At 42.8% G+C, this 17,803-nt stretch overlaps 1 protein-coding gene across 1 annotated transcript; it reads left to right on the top strand.

Moving 5' to 3' along the window:
• LOC109224380 (uncharacterized protein Mb2253c-like) lies at positions 13,966-17,022 on the top strand. Its single transcript, XM_019388960.1, has 2 exons — positions 13,966-14,398; positions 16,991-17,022. Exons 1-2 carry the CDS (start codon positions 13,966-13,968, stop codon positions 17,020-17,022), a joined length of 465 nt encoding a protein of 154 aa, XP_019244505.1.

The following is a 17,803-nucleotide window of genomic DNA, read 5'->3' as shown; positions in this document are numbered from 1 at the left end:
GCTCTAGGTTACACAGGTCTCACAATTCACGGACAAGCTCAGTAGAGTCTGAGGGATCGGTACGGAGACGTCTTGTATTTATCCCCTAGAGGCTAACGGAGTTAGGAAAACTTCAACACTTGTTCTCTCCTGTCGTGCGGTTTTGTTTTTTCAAATATCTAAATTGAAAACCTCTACTCTTGTCCCTTCGCGAATGGCGAGGTCATGTACCGCTTCTTCAGCTGAGCAGCAGCACAGACCAGTGATAGATCAGCTACGTCTTCAAAGGCTTTGTGGAGGTTGGATAAGTTTCACCAAACTCTTCACTACTACATTCAGCGGTGCATCTATTGTGGATCCCCAGGATTATCTGGACAGTTGTCATGAGGTTCCTCGGGACATGGGGATTGTTTGAGACCAATGGGGTTGATTTTGCCTACATTTCGCTTGTCTAGATCCGCCAAGACTTGGTGAGGGATTATTGCTAGACCAGCAGGATCACCAGCTTTGACTTGAGGACAGTTCACGCAGCTATTTCTGGAGAAGTTTCTCCCCATCACTCAGAGAGAGGTCTATCGGAGGCAGTTTGACATCCCCAGCAGGGTTCTAAACTATGGCTGTTACTCAGTAACGAGATCAGATTCATCAACTTGGCTCGTCATGCTCTTATCATACTTCCCACTGTGAGAGAGAGTGAGGAGGTTCATTGAGGGACTCGTCCAGCCCGCTCAGTTAGCTAGAGGTGGAGGTAGAGGTATTAGAGGTGGAGGTAGAGGTATTAGAGGTGGAGGTAGAGATGCTAGAGGTGGAGGTAAAGGTATTAGAGGTGGAGGTGCAGGTGTTGTTCTGGTTTGTGGTAGAGAAGCTTCGGTTTTATTTTGCGCCGTATTTGGTCATGCCTATTGAGTGTTCCTGTTTATGTGTCTACACCGGTGGGTGATTCTATTGTGGTCGATCGAGTCCATCATTCTTGTATTGTGGTGATTGGAGGTCTTGAGACTCGTGTAGATTTATTGCTTTTAGACATGGTTGACTTCGATATTATATTGGGGATGGACTGGTTATCACCTTACCACTCTATCTAGGACTGTCATGCCAAGACTGTGACCTTAGCTTTACCGGGTATGCCTCGTTTAGAGTGGAGAGGGACTCCTGGTCATTCTACCCGCAGTGTTATCTTGTATGTGAAGGCTCGGCGTATGGTCGAGAAGGGGTGTTTGGCCTATTTGGCATATGTTCGTGATTCTAGTGCTGAGGTCCCTTCTATTGATTCTGTGCCCATTGTTCGTGAGTTTCCTGATGTTTTCCCTTCAGACCTGCCGGGTATGCCACCCGACAGGGATATTGATTTCTGTATTGATTTGGCTCCGGGCACTCAGCCCATTTCTATTCCGCCGTATCGTATGGCCCCGCCTGAGTTGAAAGAGTTAAAGGAACAGTTGCAAGATTTGCTTGAGAAGGGCTTCATTAGGCCAGTGTTTCGCCTTGGGGTGCGCCGATATTGTTGTTAAAAAGGAGAATGGGTCAATGAGAATGTGTATTGATTACCGGCAATTGAACAAGGTTACAATCAAGAATAGGTATCCATTGCCGAGGATTGATGATTGGTTTGATCAGCTTCAGGGTGCCAAGGTATTTTCAAAGATTGACTTGAGATCTGGCTACCATCAGTTGAGGATTAGGGCATCCGATGTCCCTAAGTCAGCTTTCCGCACTCGGTACGGGCATTATGAGTTCTTGGTGATGTCATTCGGGTTGACAAATGCCCCAGCAGCTCTTATGGATTTGATGAACCGAGTGTTCAGGCCTTATTTGGATTCGTTCGTGATAGTCTTCATGATGATATTTTGATATATTCCCGCAGCCGAGAGGAGCACGAGCATCATCTTGAGTGGTTCCTCAGACTTTAAGGGATAGTCAGTTGTACGCCAAGTTTTCGAAGTGTGAGTTCTGGTTGAGTTCAGTTGCATTTCTGGGTCATGTCGTATCAGCAGAGGGTATTCAGGTGGACCCAAAGAAGATTGAGGCAGTCGAGAACTGGCCTAGACCAACATCAGCTACAGAGATTCGGAGTTTCTTAGGATTGGCAGGCTACAATCGTCGGTTCGTGGAGGGGTTTTCATCTATTGCAGCCCCGATGACCAGGTTGACCTAGAAGGGGTGCCCAGTTCAGATGGTCGGATGAGTGTGAGGCGAGCTTTCAGAAGCTCAAGGCAGCTCTGACTACGGCACCGGTGTTGGTTTTGTCCACAGGTTCAGGGCCTTATACAGTCTATTGTGATGCTTCCCGTGTTGGGCTTGGTGCAGTGTTGAAACAGGATGGCAAGGCTATTGCTTATGCTTCGCCGGAAGTTGAAGATTCATGAGAAGAACTATCGGGTTCATGATTTGGAGTTGGCAGCCATAGTTCACGCATTGAAGATTTGGAGGCATTATCTGTGTGGCGTGGCATGTGAGGTATTCACGGATCACAAGAGTCTTCAGTATCTGTTCAAGCAAAAGGAGTTGAATTTGAGGCAGAGGAGGTGGTTGGAGTTGTTGAAGGATTATGATATCACCATTTTAAATCATCTGAGAAACGCCAAAGTGGTGGCCGATGCTTTGAGTAGGAAATCAACACATTTCATTCCTGTGGCAGTCTCCTATTCTTCTGAGAGGTTAGCTGAGATCTACATTTGGGAGGTTGTTCGCCTTCACATTGTGCCTGTATCTATCATTTCGGATCGGGGTACCCAGTTTACCTCGCGCTTCTGGAGAACAATACAACGAGAGTTGGGCACGCGGGTTGAGTTGAGCACAGCATTTCATCCCCAGACGGACGGTCAGTCCGAGCGGACTATTCAGATCTTAGAGGATATGCTCCGGGCTTGTGTTATTGACTTTGGAGGTTCGTGGGATCAGTTTTTGCCTTTAGCAGAGTTTGCCTACAACAACAGCTACCAGTCGAGCATCTAGATGGCTCCTTATGATGCCTTATATGGTAGGCGGTGTCGGTCTCCGGTGGGAGGGTTTGAGCCGAGAGAGGCTCGGTTGTTGGGTACGGATATGGTTCAGGAGGCCTTGGATAAGGTCAGGATCATTCAGGATAGGCTTCGTTCAGCTCAGTCCAGGCAAAAGAGCTATCTAGAATGCAAGGTTCGAGATGTGGCTTTCATGGTTGGTGAGCGGGTATTGCTCCGAGTGTCGCCTATGAAAGGCGTGATGAGATTTGGGAAGAAGGGCAAGCTTAGCCCTAGGTTCGTTGGTCCGTTTGAGATTCTTGACCGAGTGGGAGAGAAAGCTTATAGACTGCTCTACTGCCGAGCTTATCAGCCGTGCATCCAGTGTTTCATGTGTCCATGCTTCGGAGGTATCACGGTGATCCAGCCCACGTGTTAGATTTCAGCACTGTCCAGTTGGACAAGGACTTGTCTTATGAGGAGGAGCAGGTAGCTATTCTAGACCGGCAGGTGCGTCAGTTGAGATCCAAGAGTTTCCCTTCTGTTCGTGTTCAGTGGAGAGGTCAGCCTCCTGAGGCATCGACCTGGGAGTCCGAGTCTGATATGCGGAGCCGTTATCCTCATCTTTTCCCCGACTCAGGCACTTCTTTCTTTTGTCTGTTCGAGGACGAACGGTTGATTTAGAGGTGGAGAATGTGACGACGCAAAGGGTCATCACCTGTTTTCTTACTCATTGCGTGCTTCCGAGGCCTTGAAAACCTCATTTCTAGTCGCCTCGATTTGCGTGCGCAGTCCGGGCGCGTAGCCTGAAAGCTTAAATATGAAATTCTGTGTTAAATGCTAAAATTTGATATTAAAATGAGTAAATTTGACTTCGGTCAATATTTTGGGTAAACGGACCCGGACCCGTAATTCGACGGTCCCGGAGGGTCCGTAGGAAAATATGGGACCTGGGTGTATGCCCGGAATCGAATTCCGAGGTCCCAAGCCCGAGAAATGAGTAAAATTGTTTTTCTAAAATTACTAAGGAAAATTGAAATAAAAATTGGTTAGAACGTGTTGGTATTGGGCCCGTATTTTGGTTCCGGCGCCCGGTACAGGTCTTATATGTGGTTTAAGATATTTCTGTGAAGTTTGATTGAAATCGGACGTCGTTTGACGTGTTTCGGACTTAAAACTCTAAATTTTAAAGTTTATGAAGTTTGAAGAAAAACTAGTGATTTTGAGGTTTGATTCATTGTTTTTGATGTTATTTTGGCGATTTGATCGCACGGTTAAGTTCGTAGGATGTTGTTGAGTTAGTGTATGCGTTTGGTTAGGAACCCTGAGGGCTCGGGAGTGTTTCGGAGGTGTTTCGGGATTGTTTAAACTTAGGAAAAGTTGCAGAAAGTTCAGTTCTGGTGTTCTGGTATGTTGTTCTATGCGATCGCAAGAATTCATCCGCGATCGCGTAGCTTAGCCCCATTCCTTCAATGCGATCGTATTCTCCTCTCCGCGTTCGCGATGTATAAAGCCAGCTTTCATTATTTTCCTTCTATGCGATCGCGTGTTATTGTCCGCGATCGCAGTGCTCAGAAACTCTACTCTATGCGATCGCAACCTTATGTACGTGATCGCAGTGCACACCAGGCCTTACCCTATGTGATCGCAATCTCCTTCCCGCGATCGCGATGAACAAATTCGACCAGTTATTTTAATTCTTCAAAACAGAATGCAAACGGGATTTTCATAACACTTCTCAAACTCTTTCTTCTCCAAAGTTCTAGGGCGACCATTGAAACATCCTTTCACCATTAACTCTTGGGTTAGTAATTTTTAACTCGTTTTCTTCATTTTCCATCAACATCTATTGAATTCCTAGGCCTAAAACATGTAATTTAGGGTAGAAATTGGGGGAAATGGGTAGAGTAAGGGCTTTTTGAATTTTCTTGATTTAGACCTCGTTTTGGGGTCAAATTTGAAAATAAATTATATATTCGGGCTCGTGGGTGAATGGGGGATATGAACTTGGTCCGAACCTCGTATTTTGACCAAGCGGGCCCGGGGTCAATTTTTGGGATTTTGGGAAGAAAGCTTGGAAATCTATAATTAGACATTGGGTTTGATTTGTTTAGCATATATTGATATTATGAAGTCATTATTGTACAGATTTGATTGAGTTGGAGCTGAATTCGAGAGAGAAAGAGGTTGTTGTGGAATGTTTTGGCCGTGGAAGTTGAGGTGAGTGTTTGGTCTAACCCTAGCTTGAGGGACTAGGAGTTGAGTTTTATTTGCTAATTGCTTCTTGTCGAGTACGACGTATAGGCATGGTGACGAGTATCTATACATTGGTGTCTAGCATGACCGTGAGTCTTTAAATTGTGAATATCTTGATTTCGTTGTATTCCTCTTACCTTGGTGATGATTCCTATTTGTTGTGAAAAGCTTGTGAAAGGAAATTGTGACCTATGAACATCGAGGAGCATTGGCTCAAGTTATATTACAAATGTGAAAGTATATGAAATGATTAAACCCTTTGGAGCATTGGCTCAAGTGGTAAAGTGAGATATGAAATAAAAGTGAAAGAAAGAGAAAGAGTATTTAAATTGTTCCCTTGACGGAATATTGTTGCTTATTGATTATTTTCCCTTGCCGAGACGTTGAGATTATTGATGCTATACCCTTGCCGGAATTTAATTGTTTAATTGTGTTTCCTTGCCGGGATTTCTATTATTATTTTGTTTATTACCTTGCCCCTTGTTTGTGATTGTTGTTTGGGTGAGGAAGAGTGTAAAGCACGAAGGGTGATGCCGTGCATTATTTGTTTATTGTGAGGAAAGAGTGTAAAGCACGAAGGGTGATGCCGTGCATTGTTTGCTATTGTTAGGAAAGAGTGTAAAGCACGAAGGGTGATACCGTGCCGCACGATGTACCATTCCGTGCCAATTCTATTGATTATATGTGAGGAAAGAGAGTAAAAGCACGAAGGGTTATGCCGTGCACATTTTATTATTCTAATTGCTTTGGTGAGGAAAGAGAGTAAAAGCACGAAGGGTGATGCCGTGCACGTTTTCATTATATTATTGCTTGGTGAGGACGAGAGTAAAAGCACAAAGGGTGATGCCGTGCACATGTCTTTGATTTTCCTGATGTTTTTGCTGATAATTGAGTTATGTTGCCCTTTACTGCTATATACTGATTTTCTTGTTGTTATAGGTTCAAGTGCATTAATATTCTTATCCCACTATTACCGTGATTCTTTGTGTTGGCATTTTCCTTTATTGTGTTACTTGTTATTATTGGCTCGAGGTATCCTTGCGCAACATTATGCCTTGAAATTATGCTATAATTGCTGCATGTTTATGTGACTTAATTGCTACTTGACATTTAGCATACTAAAAATTAAATTGTCTATTTGCTCCTTAAAGACCATAACTAATTGCTACTTGTCATTACTTGTTTTCCTCAGTGAATCATAATTATTGTGTACTTGTTGTCTTATGAATTCGTATTAATTGTTACGTTTGCTTGGAGTAAATTTCATTTGGAAGAATTGTTGACTTAATGAAATGGGAGCGGGTGGTACGCCTACCACGAGATTTAATAAAATGGGAGCGGGTGGTACGCCTACCACGAGATTTAATTATTGAAAAATGGGATCGGGTTGCATGCCTGCAACGAGATATATGCTGATAGTGAAATCTGCTTTTATTTCCCTTATCCGTGTTAGAGTTAAATTATTGATGTTCTTTATTATTTTCTTGAAATTTTGTATTATCTGTTATCCCCGAAGCATGTTTCCCTCCCATTTAAAATTTTTGATCTTGTTATTTTTTCGTTGTAGATATATACATATATAACTGTACATGTTGATGTGGTAGTCCTGTCTAGCCTCGTCATTACTTCGCCGAGGTTAGGTTAGGCACTTACCAGCACATGGGGTCGGTTGTGCTGATACTACACTCTGTGCTCTTTTGCACAGATCCAGGTCCCGGACAGCAGCAGTAGCTCGGGAGCCAGCCTTCAGTCCACCGAGACTCCGAGGTAGCCTTGCACGCGTCCGCAGGCCCGGCGTCTCCTCTATCTTATATTTCATTCTGTTATCTCATGTTTCGAGACAAACAGTGTTATATTCCTTTCAAACGATTGTATTTAGTTCTCTTCGTAGTCCGTGGATGATGTGATGCCAGGTTCTGGTTAGAGGCATGTGTTGGTCTTCGGGATAGTTTGGTTTTTATATTTTATTTAAGTCTTCTGCTTTAATTTCATATTCCGCTGTCATTTGAATATTTAACGCTTGTCGTTATGATAGATAAAAGGATTTAAAATGAAATAGGTAGGAGTTTATGTTTTGTGGCTTACCTAGCTTCCACGAGTAGGCGCCATCACGACCCTCGAGGGTGGAGAAATCCGGGTCGTGACAGTGTAAAAGAGAAACACGACAGATGATTTGAGACAGAGGGAGTACTAATTCCATTTTTTATCGGCAAGGACAAATAGTATAATTTTTGAGGTGATAATTTTTTTTTTACCGTCAGTATATAGTAATAGTAGTTAAACTCAGAAATCAAATGCTATCATTTCTCGGGCATAAAAGTTCATTAAAAGAATGAACAGTTCAAAACTGTTTTAGTCACTGTTTGAAAGTTCTCTCCTATAGAGATTTCTTGTCCTTGTACAAACAAAAATGATGGAAATTCTTTCAAGTCCTGCACATCATCATGTGTATACATATAACCTTTTCTTATAAAAACCCTAATTCATAGCCACCTTTTTTTTTTTTTTAATGGTTTTCGAGATTCATAGTTAAGGGTATTCCGAAACATCCATCTTTTAATAGTAACGGCTAGTTTTGTAATAGGATATATTTAGGAGAATATTCTATTGAATCTTCTTTGTATTTGTACCTTTAGGGTTGACTAGGTATGTCTCATATAAATAGATAAAGAGATAAGGTGAAAGACATGTAATATCTGATAAGATGACTCTTTAAAAAAGCAGACTCTCTCGAGATAAAATACAAACATTACCTTTCTAAAGAGATTTTCGATTCGATTGTCTGTTATTCCACACTTTTCCATCAAATCCGTGCAGGGTTCCAATATTCTAGTATCTATCTATTATTCATCCTTGTGAGAAAGATTTACTTTAGTGCTATTTAATGTTATTTATTACTTGATATTCTAGCATTTAATCATCTTGAGATATTGAATGCAAACCATATTTAATCTCCTCTCAATACTATCCTTATGTTATTTAAGACCCCCGATTATAGATCTCAAGTTATTATCATTAGCTGGGTTTTACTCCTCATTATACAAAATTAATTAGTTTAACCAAGGGCTCATTGGTCAAACAATTTAGCGCCGTCCGTGGAGATTTCCTAGCTAAATTTTTAGTTTCTTTTATATCTATAACTAGCACGGTTAAAAAAAAAAAAACTCCTACTTCCTTGTACACACAGATCTGACATGGCAGGTAACAGATAATAAAGAATGAATGCAGTAGCCGATCTCGCTAGCAACCTCTTAAACACTATTAATGAGGTCTCTGAAACGAAATGCGAAGATATAACGCCTGACGTCTCTCCCAGGCAAGGCGGGTCGCCCGTTCCACTCGACAGTATCATGGCATCCCGCGATAAAGGAGCTTCCACGTCCACAACGGAAGAAGCGCCACCAGCAGTGAAAAAATTACTTAAGGCGTGGCTGACAAACCCGCTGACCAGGATCCTCGACTAGAGAAAACACAAGGACTTGCATCGTGCCAACAACGGTCGAGCAATACGGCCCTCTCATCCAGTAACATGTATTACTCATAATGTTAATAATGCAGGTGAAGACACCCTCACGGCCATTCTGAGAAAAATGGAAGAAATGAAAAATGAAAATAAAACACTTCGGGACCAAATGAGAGAGCACCAAGAGATAGTTAAAAAAATACCGAGTGCCCCAAAACTCTTGCCAAAAAAAGATGCTGGTGGGTTCAAAGAACAACCCTACAGTGATGAAATTGCCCCGCATGCCATACCTAAGACCTTCAAGATGCCGCTATATCTGAAGATATACGACGGTACGACCGACCCCGTGGATCATGTCACTCACTATGTCACCACGGTAAAGGGTAATGATCTCACCAAAGAACAGGAATCCTCCATCTTATTGAAAAAGTTCGGCGAAACCCTCACCAGAGGAGCATTAACTTGATACTCGCAACTGCCCGCACGCTCCATCGAGACATTCGAAGAGATGGCCGATAAGTTTGTAACGGCCCATGTTGGGGCAACAAAGGCGGAGGCAAGAGTGAACGATATATTTGCCATCAAACAATTGCCCGGAGAGGGATTAAGGGACTTCCACGCTCGCTTCAATTGAGTAGGGATGACCCTACTTAATGTATCAGAAGGCATGGCTGTAGCATCTTTCCAAAACTAGCTAAACAGGCGGTTCGAGGGCGGCCAGAAAATTATTAAGCCGACTTATGAAAAATCCTCCGACCACTTGGGATAAAATACACAACGTCTATTGTGCCAAGGTCCGTGCTGACGAAGACGACCTGAATAGGCCAACATATCGGTTGACCTTGGTACAAGCTGAATCTAGGAAGGACCGAAGAAACGATGCCAGGAAAGACCTCGCAGCTCCTCGACCCAACCGAGAAAGACATCAGCCATATATCAGAAGCACTATGATTCCCCTCTCCCACCACGAAGAGGGCCTATCTAGGCAAAGGACAGGGACTCACCGGAACAAGAGAGGTATGCCTCCTTTATTATCCGCTCATAATTTTTCTGTATCGCCCTAAAAAATAGTCTACGCACTGGAGAAGCTCAGACCAAAAGTGAAGTGGCCACAAAAGATGAGGTCAGACCCAAGCACTAGAAAGTCAAAGGTCCTCTGAGAGTTCCACCAAGAGCGAGGTCACAAAACTGAGGATTATATAGCTCTAAGGCAGGAGGTCGTAAACATGCTTCACCAAGGACACCTCAAAGAATTGCTCAGCGACCGAGGGAGGACTAACTTCGCCCGAGTACGTGAACAACACCAGGGACCGCCGAAACCACCGTCACCAACTAGCACCATTCAAATGATTATTGGAGGCGGTGACGACTCATCAATCAACAACATAAAATTCACCACAACCCACAAACTCAAGTTGTCGATCACTCATGAATGGTATGACAGACTCGAAGAAAGTATCATCTTCGATAAGTCAGATACCTGATATTTAGCTTAAACTATATATATTTATATCGCCTTATGTTTTACTCGTGTTTTGTGGATTTCGGATGTGAAATGTATTGATTTATGCTTATTCGTGGTATTTTTATATGTAGGAACCATCCAGAAGCAATTGGGAGAAAGGTGCAAGATTAGAGCCAAAACGGATGAAAAAAAAGAAAATTTTGCTTTTGGCGCCATAGGCAGCGCCCTATGCCACCTGTAGTGCCCCAGGCAGAAAGGAGAAATAACCAGCACCAGGGCTAGTGCCCTACGCTGCCCTGGATGCTGGTGACAGGATTTTATCCAACCCAGGACAAGGTTATTTCGGCCCAAGACCCCCCCTAATTTGGAGGAGATATAACATACTTTGAAGGAGAATTCATGTGGAGGAACACACACCACGCTTGGAAGAGGCTTCTTACTAGTTTTTCTTCTCTTCTCTTCCTTTAATCTCATAGTTTATTAGTTCTAGAGTTGTGGGGTGCTACATGAACGTTGTAGTTTGAAGCTTGAATTGTTCTTATTATTTTATCATATTGGTTTATTTATTCAATCTTGCACTTAATTATTTGATTGCTTGATCTACAATTGAATACTATTTACGAATCTAGGATTGAACTCGGGAGAGGGAATTCTAGATTGCATATAAGATTGAGTAGAGCAAGATCTTGAACTCGAGTATCGGGAAAGGATTTGCGGTTAAGATAGGAATATACCTAGTCGCCTTGCTTGGTTATCATCCGGAAGCATTTGGGGGCGAAAGGTGCAAGATTAGAGCCAAAAGGGATGGAAAAAAAGGAACTTCTATTTTCGGAGCCACAGGCAGCGCCCCACGGCACTTGTGGCGACCTAGGCAAAAAGGTGAATAACCAGCGCCCCACGCTGCCTTGGACGCTGGTGATGAGATTTTATCCATGTTTTTTCGGGACAAGGTTATTTCGGCCCAAGACCCCCCCCCCCCGAACTCGTATAAAAGCAAGTCTAAACCTAATTTGGAGTAGATCTAACATACTTTTAAGGAGAATTCACGTGGAGAAACACACACCACGCTTGGAAGAAGCTTCTAACTAGTTTTTCTTCTCTTCTCTTCCTTTAATCTCATAGTTTATTAGTTCTAGAGTTGTGGGGTGGTACATGAACGTTGTAGTTTGAATCTTGAATTGTTCTTATTATTTTATCATATTGGTTTATTCATTCAATCTTGCGCTTAATTATTTTTTTGCTTGATTGAATACTATCTACGAATTTAGGATTGAACTCGGGAGAGGGAATTCTAGATTGAATATAAGATGGAGTAGAGCAAGATCTTGAACTTGAGTATCGGGAACTGATTTGAAGTTAAGATAGGAATATACCTAGTCGCCTTGCTTGGTTATTATACGAAAATTATAAATGCGTTCTTGTTAATCCTAATTCCATAGGACTATAGGCGTTATGTTAGCTTAAATAGGCGAGTTGTACTTCAGGAGAAGGCTATGAGAAACATTAACCCCGTCAATCAATAAACTAGATAAATTAATTAGATAATTTAGGTAAAAAACTCAACGGGATTGTTAGCTAACCCATAGCTCTAGAATATTCTCTCTCATTGAATTCGTCTCTAATATTCGCCAACTTGTTTCCTTTAATCTCTTAGTTTGCTACTCTAGATTAGTTGTAGTTAATGATATTTAGAAAAGTGCTTGAATAGATTAATTGTTTTAGTTTAATTTAGTTTATAATTAATTACAAGTCCTTATGGGTACGATATCTGGACTTACAATCCTATATTACTTGTCTACCACGTATACTTGCGTTTGTGTTTGGGAGCAACAATACCCACAATTTGGTTTTCCCTCACTATGATGCCCTCGTTATCATATTACGATTATTGGATACAGATGTAAGACACATTATGGTGGATGATGGGAGCGGTGCATGTATTATTGACCTTCGAGTACTTGCACAGATGAAACTCGAGGATAAGGTAGTGCCACGCTGCATCACGCTAACAGGTTTTAACAATGCAGTTGAATGAACATCTGGAGAAATCACACTCCCCGTCATGGCCGGCGGAGTCACCCTCGAAACCACGTTCCACATCATGGATCAGGACACGATAAACAATGCCATAATAGGACGACCCTGGATACACGTCATGAGGTCCATCCCCTCTAGCTTATACCAAATTATAAAATTTCCAATCCTGAGGGGAATATTTAGCATACGAGGGGACCAACGCACATCTCCAGAATGCTACCGCATCACCCTAGATTGTACAACTATACAACAAATAAATGGCAAAACAAAATTAGCATAGCAATTAACAGGGTTAAGGTCAAGCTGTGATTAAAGGGAAGACGTCATCAAAGATCCCAAAAAGGCAGAGACCGCGGGATCAACCATAGAAGACCTCGATCCCGTCCAACTTGATGACAACGACCATAACAAGAAAGCCTACATCGCTTGCAAGCTCCAAGAACCAGGTAAATTCCGTCAATTCCTAACCGCTAACACAAACTTGTTCGCTTTTTCCCATGTAGATATGCCAGGTATCCCAAAAAAGATTGCTATACAAATTGAACGTCGACCCTCTCCACCCCCTGTGAGACAGGTTAGGCGGAAGTTCAATTCTACAATAAACGATGCAGTCCGCGAGGAGGTTAAAAAATTATTCCAGAACGTTTCTATCAGGGAATCAAAATACCCTCAATGGGTGGCCAATGAGGTCATGGTGAAAAAGAAGAACGGAACATGGCGGATGTGCGCAGGCTTTACAGACTGGAACAAAGCATGCCCCAATGATTCATTCCCGCTACCACATATCGACCAGCTCATTGATGCGACGGCCGGGTATGAACTGCTGAGCTTCTTATATGCTTACTCGGGTTTAAATTAGATCCTTATGGAAGAGGAAGACCAAGAGAAGACTACCTTCATCACCTACCAGGGAACGTACTGCTACAGAGTTATGCCTTTCGGACTGAAAAATGCAGGGGTGACATACCAACGGTTGGTCACCAAAATATTCAAGGATCAACTCGGCAAGACCATGGAAGTCTACATAGACGATATGTTGGTCAAATCCAAAAAGAAAGAAGATCACATTGACCACCTGAAAGAAGCCTTCAATATAATCAGGCGATACAGAATGAAGCTAAATCCTGACAAGTGCGCATTCAGCGTGACCTCAAGAAAATTCTCAGGCTTCCTAGTATCACAACTAGGTATCGAGGTCAACCCCGACCAAATCAAAGCAATAAAAGGGATACCAGAACACTAAATAGCAAAAAACAGGTTCAGAGACTAACTGGCCGTATTGCTGCCCTGTCAAGATTCATCTTGCGATCATCCAACAGATGCCACAAGTTTTTTGGCGTACTCAAAAAGGACAACGACCTCCAATACACTTCCGAGTGCGTCGAATCCCTGAAGGAGTTAAAGGCTTACCTATCATCACCGCTGTTGCCTTCCATATCATAGCCCAGAGAATGCCTCCTTATCTACCTCGTTGTATCCGAAGTAGCGGTGAGTGAGGTCCTGATCCGAGAAGATAAAGGTACGCAATCTCCCATCTATTACATTAGCAAAACTTTAGTCGACACCGAGACGAGGTTACCCCACCTCAAAAAATTGGCCCTGGCCTTGGTTGTAGCTTCATGAAAGCTTAGACCCTACTTCTAGTGCCACCCCATCTCGGTAGTCACAACTTTCCCTTGAGAAGCATTTTGCATAAGCTCGAGCTATCGGGCAAGCTGGCCAAATGGGCCATAGAATTAAGCGAGCATGATACCACATATCAACCATGAACGGTGGTAAAGTCGCAAGTATTTGCCGACTTCGTCGCTGACTTCAGCGCAAAAATAATGCTGGAAGTCGAAAGAGAAGCTGCCCACACTTCACAAGTACCGGATCTATGGATTTTGTACACCGACGATGCCTCTAATGCGTCAGGGTCCGGACTGGGACTTGTGCTCGAAGTCCCAACAAGAGAAGTGATTCTCCAGTCCATAAGGTGCCCGGATATGACTAACAATGAGGCCGAGTATGAGGCCGTGATTGCAGGATTAAGGCTAGCACTTAAGTACGGGGGGAGATGGATCATCCTGCGCTACGACTCTCAACTCGTCGTCAACCAAGTGACAGGGACTTTCCAGATAAAAGACCAACGGTTACAAAAATACCAGGCTGAGATCTGCAAACTGCTACCCGAATTTGATGAATGCCAGCTCGACCTAATCCTCCAAGCACAAAATATCGAAGCGGACGGCCTCGCCAAATTAGCATCAACCATTAGAAGCATAATCGGGGAAAGAAACGTGGTCACCCTTGTGATGACCCAAAAGGTCATCACTTGCCTTTAAATTAAATTCTGTGTTTCCGAGGCCTTAAAAACCTCTTTTATCTTTACCTCGATTTGCGTGCGTAGTCCGGGCGTGTAGCCGAAAAGCTGTTATGTGAAAAATCTGTGAAATATTGAAATTTTGGCTAAAAAATGCATCTAAGTTGACTTCGGTCAATATTTTTAGTAAACGGACCCGAACCCATGGTTTGACGATCCCAGAGGGTCCGTAGGAAAATAAGGGACTTGGGCGTATGCCCGGAATCAAATTCCGAGGTCCCAAGCCCGAGAAATGAATTTTTAAAGAAAATTGTTTTCTGAAATAGTTTAAAGGATTTTGAAATGAAATTTGATTAGAACATGATGGTATCGGCCCCGTATTTTGGTTCCGGTGCCCGGTACGGGTCTTATATATTATTTAAGATGATTCTGTAAAATTTGGTAAATAATGGAATTCGTTTGACGTGATTCGGACTTAAAATGGAAAATTTGATGCTTTCTGAAGTTTGAGAAAAATTCTTTGATTTTGAGGTTTAATTCGTTGTTTGAGAGGTTATTTTGGCGATTTGATCGCACGGATAAGTTTGTATGATGTTGTTGAGTTAGTATGTGTGTTTGGTTAGGAGCCCCGAGGGCTCGGGTGTGTTTCGGATGTGTTTCGGGAAGTTTTGGACTTAAGAAAAGTTGCAGAAACAGCTCTTCTGGTGTAACCGCACCTGCGGTTCTTGGGCCTCAGATGCGGACTCGCAGGTGCGAGAAGTACATCGCAGGTGCGGAATTCTTCGCAGGTGCGGAATTCTTCGCAGGTGCGGACAATTTTCCGCAGATGCGGTTCCGCAGGAGCGGGTCCTTTCTCGCAGGTGCGGTCCCAGCGGGGCCTAGCCATTTTCGTAGAAGCGACAAATTTTTTCTGCACACGCGGTTGCACAGATGCGACCCCTGAGCCGCAGATGCGGAAGTCGGGCAGTGAGTCTTTTTAAAAACATAACTTCAACGATTTTCTTTCAAACTTAAACAAAAATAGAAGAACTAGGGCGATTTTCTCAAGAGATTTTCTTCCCATATCACAAGTAAGCACTCGCTAACTGATTTCTTTCAATTATCTAATGTTTTTCATCAACTTTTATCAATAATCTTAGGGTTTTAATGGTAGAAAATTGGGGAATTAGGTAGAGTTAGGGCTTTTTGATTATTTGGGAATTTGACCTCGTTTTGGGGTCGGATTTCAAAACAAATGATATATTTGGGCTCGTGGGTGATCGGGTTTTGGTCCGAACCTCGTGTTTTGACCAAGCGGGCCCGGGGTCAATTTTTTTGGTTTTTTGGAAGAATGATTAAAAAGCTATAATTGAGCATTGGGATTGGATTGTTTAGCATTTATTGATGTTATTAAGTCGATTATGTATAGATACGATTGTGTTGGAGCCAAATTCGAAAGGAAAGGCGGTATTTGAGGATTGAGTTGGCCATGAAAGTTTGAGGTAAGTGTCCGGTCTAACCTTAGCTTGAGGGATTAGGAGTTGAGTCCTATTCGCTAATTGCTTCTTGTTGAGTACGACGTATAGGCATGGTGACAAGTATCTATACGTTGGTGTCGAGCATGACCGTGAATCTTGAATTGATAGATGTTGTGTTCTTAAATGTTACTACGGATGCTTTAATTGATGATTCTCGATATTGAGCAAAGATTTAGTTTATTTTCGTGGATTTTATTTATGATTGAGTGTTGATACTAATTTAGCTGAGTAGGAGTTGAGTTAGGATTGGTTATAGCTGATTCTCCCTTGCCGGGATGTTTGTCTTGATATTGTTGCTCCCTTGCCGGGAAGTTATTAAATTGCTTTTGTTCCCTTGCCGGGATTCCTTGTGATTTTGTGTTGGCTTGTAAATGGGATCGGGTGGTACGCCTACCACGAGATATGATAAAATGGGATCGGGTGGTACGCCTACCACGAGATATGATGAAATGGGATCGGGTGGTACGCCTACCACGAGATATAATGAAATGGGATCGGGTGGTACGCCTATTACGAGATATGATACGAGATATGATGAAATGGGATCGGGTGGTACGCCTACCACGAGATATAATGAAATGGGATCGGGTGGTACGCCTACCACGAGATATGATGAAATGGGAGCGGGTGGTACGCCTACCACAATATATGAGAAATGGGATCGGGTTGCACGCCTGCAACGAGATGTGAACCGAAAGTGTAAATTGCCTTTGTTTTCCTTATCCTTGATAGAAGTTGAATTTTTGGTTTCTTGATAATTCTCTTGAGATTCTGTTTTATCTGTTATTTCCTGAAGCATGTTTCTCCTTCCCAGCTTTAAATTGTTTGTTCTAGTTTATTTTCCGTTGTATATATATATATATATATATATATATATATATATATATATATATATATATATATATATATATATATATATAACTGCATAGGTTTATCTGGAGTCTGGTCCTAGCCTCGTCACAACGTCGCCGGGGTTAGGCCACCAGCACATGGGGTCGGTTGTGCTGATGCTATACTCTGCACTCTGTGCAGATACCGGAGGTGTACTGGGACAGCAGCAATAGCTTGGGAGCCAGCCTTCAGTCCACAGAGATCCCGAGGTAGTCCTGCAGGCGTTCGCAGGCCCGACGTCTCTTCTATCTACTATTATGTTCTGTTATCACTTGTATCCGAGACAGACTGAGTTTCTTTCTTTCAGACATTTGTATGTAGTAATCATAGAGAGTCCGTGAATGTTGTGACACCGGTTTCTGGGTAGAGACATATGTTGGCTTTTCGTATCGTTTTTTTTTTGTATTATGTTTATCTAAGTCTTCCGCATAAATCCATCTTTCGCTATTATTTAAATGTTGATCACCTGTTGTTACAAGTAGTTAAAAGTGTTAAAAATGAATAGGTTAAAGATTTCTAAATTTCATGGCTTGCCTAGCTTCTACGAGTAGGCGCCATCACGACTCACGAGGGTGGAAAATCCGGGTCGTGACAAGTTGGTATCAGAGCACTAGGTTACATAGGTCTCACAATTCACGGACAAGCTTAGTAGAGTCTGAGGGATCGGTACGGAGACGTCTGTATTTATCCCCCAAAGGCTACCGAGTTAGGAAAACCTCACATTTGTTATTTCTTGTCGTGCGGTTTGGTTTCTCAATATTAATTGAATTTCTACTCTGTTCTTTCGCAGATGGCGAGAACACGCGCTTCCTCATCTACCGATCAGCAGCCCGAGCCCCCAACAGCAGCTCCCACGAGGGGCAAAGGGCTAGGCCGAGGCCGTGCTAGAGGCCGAGGCAGGGGAAAAGCTCAGCCCAGGGCAGCAGCACCCGTAGCGGAGCCTCAGGTTGACTT

Source organism: Nicotiana attenuata, chromosome 3 (assembly GCF_001879085.1).
Source record: "Nicotiana attenuata strain UT chromosome 3, NIATTr2, whole genome shotgun sequence".
Classification (NCBI taxonomy): domain Eukaryota; kingdom Viridiplantae; phylum Streptophyta; class Magnoliopsida; order Solanales; family Solanaceae; genus Nicotiana; species Nicotiana attenuata.
This window is presented reverse-complemented; position numbering and strand designations above follow the sequence as displayed.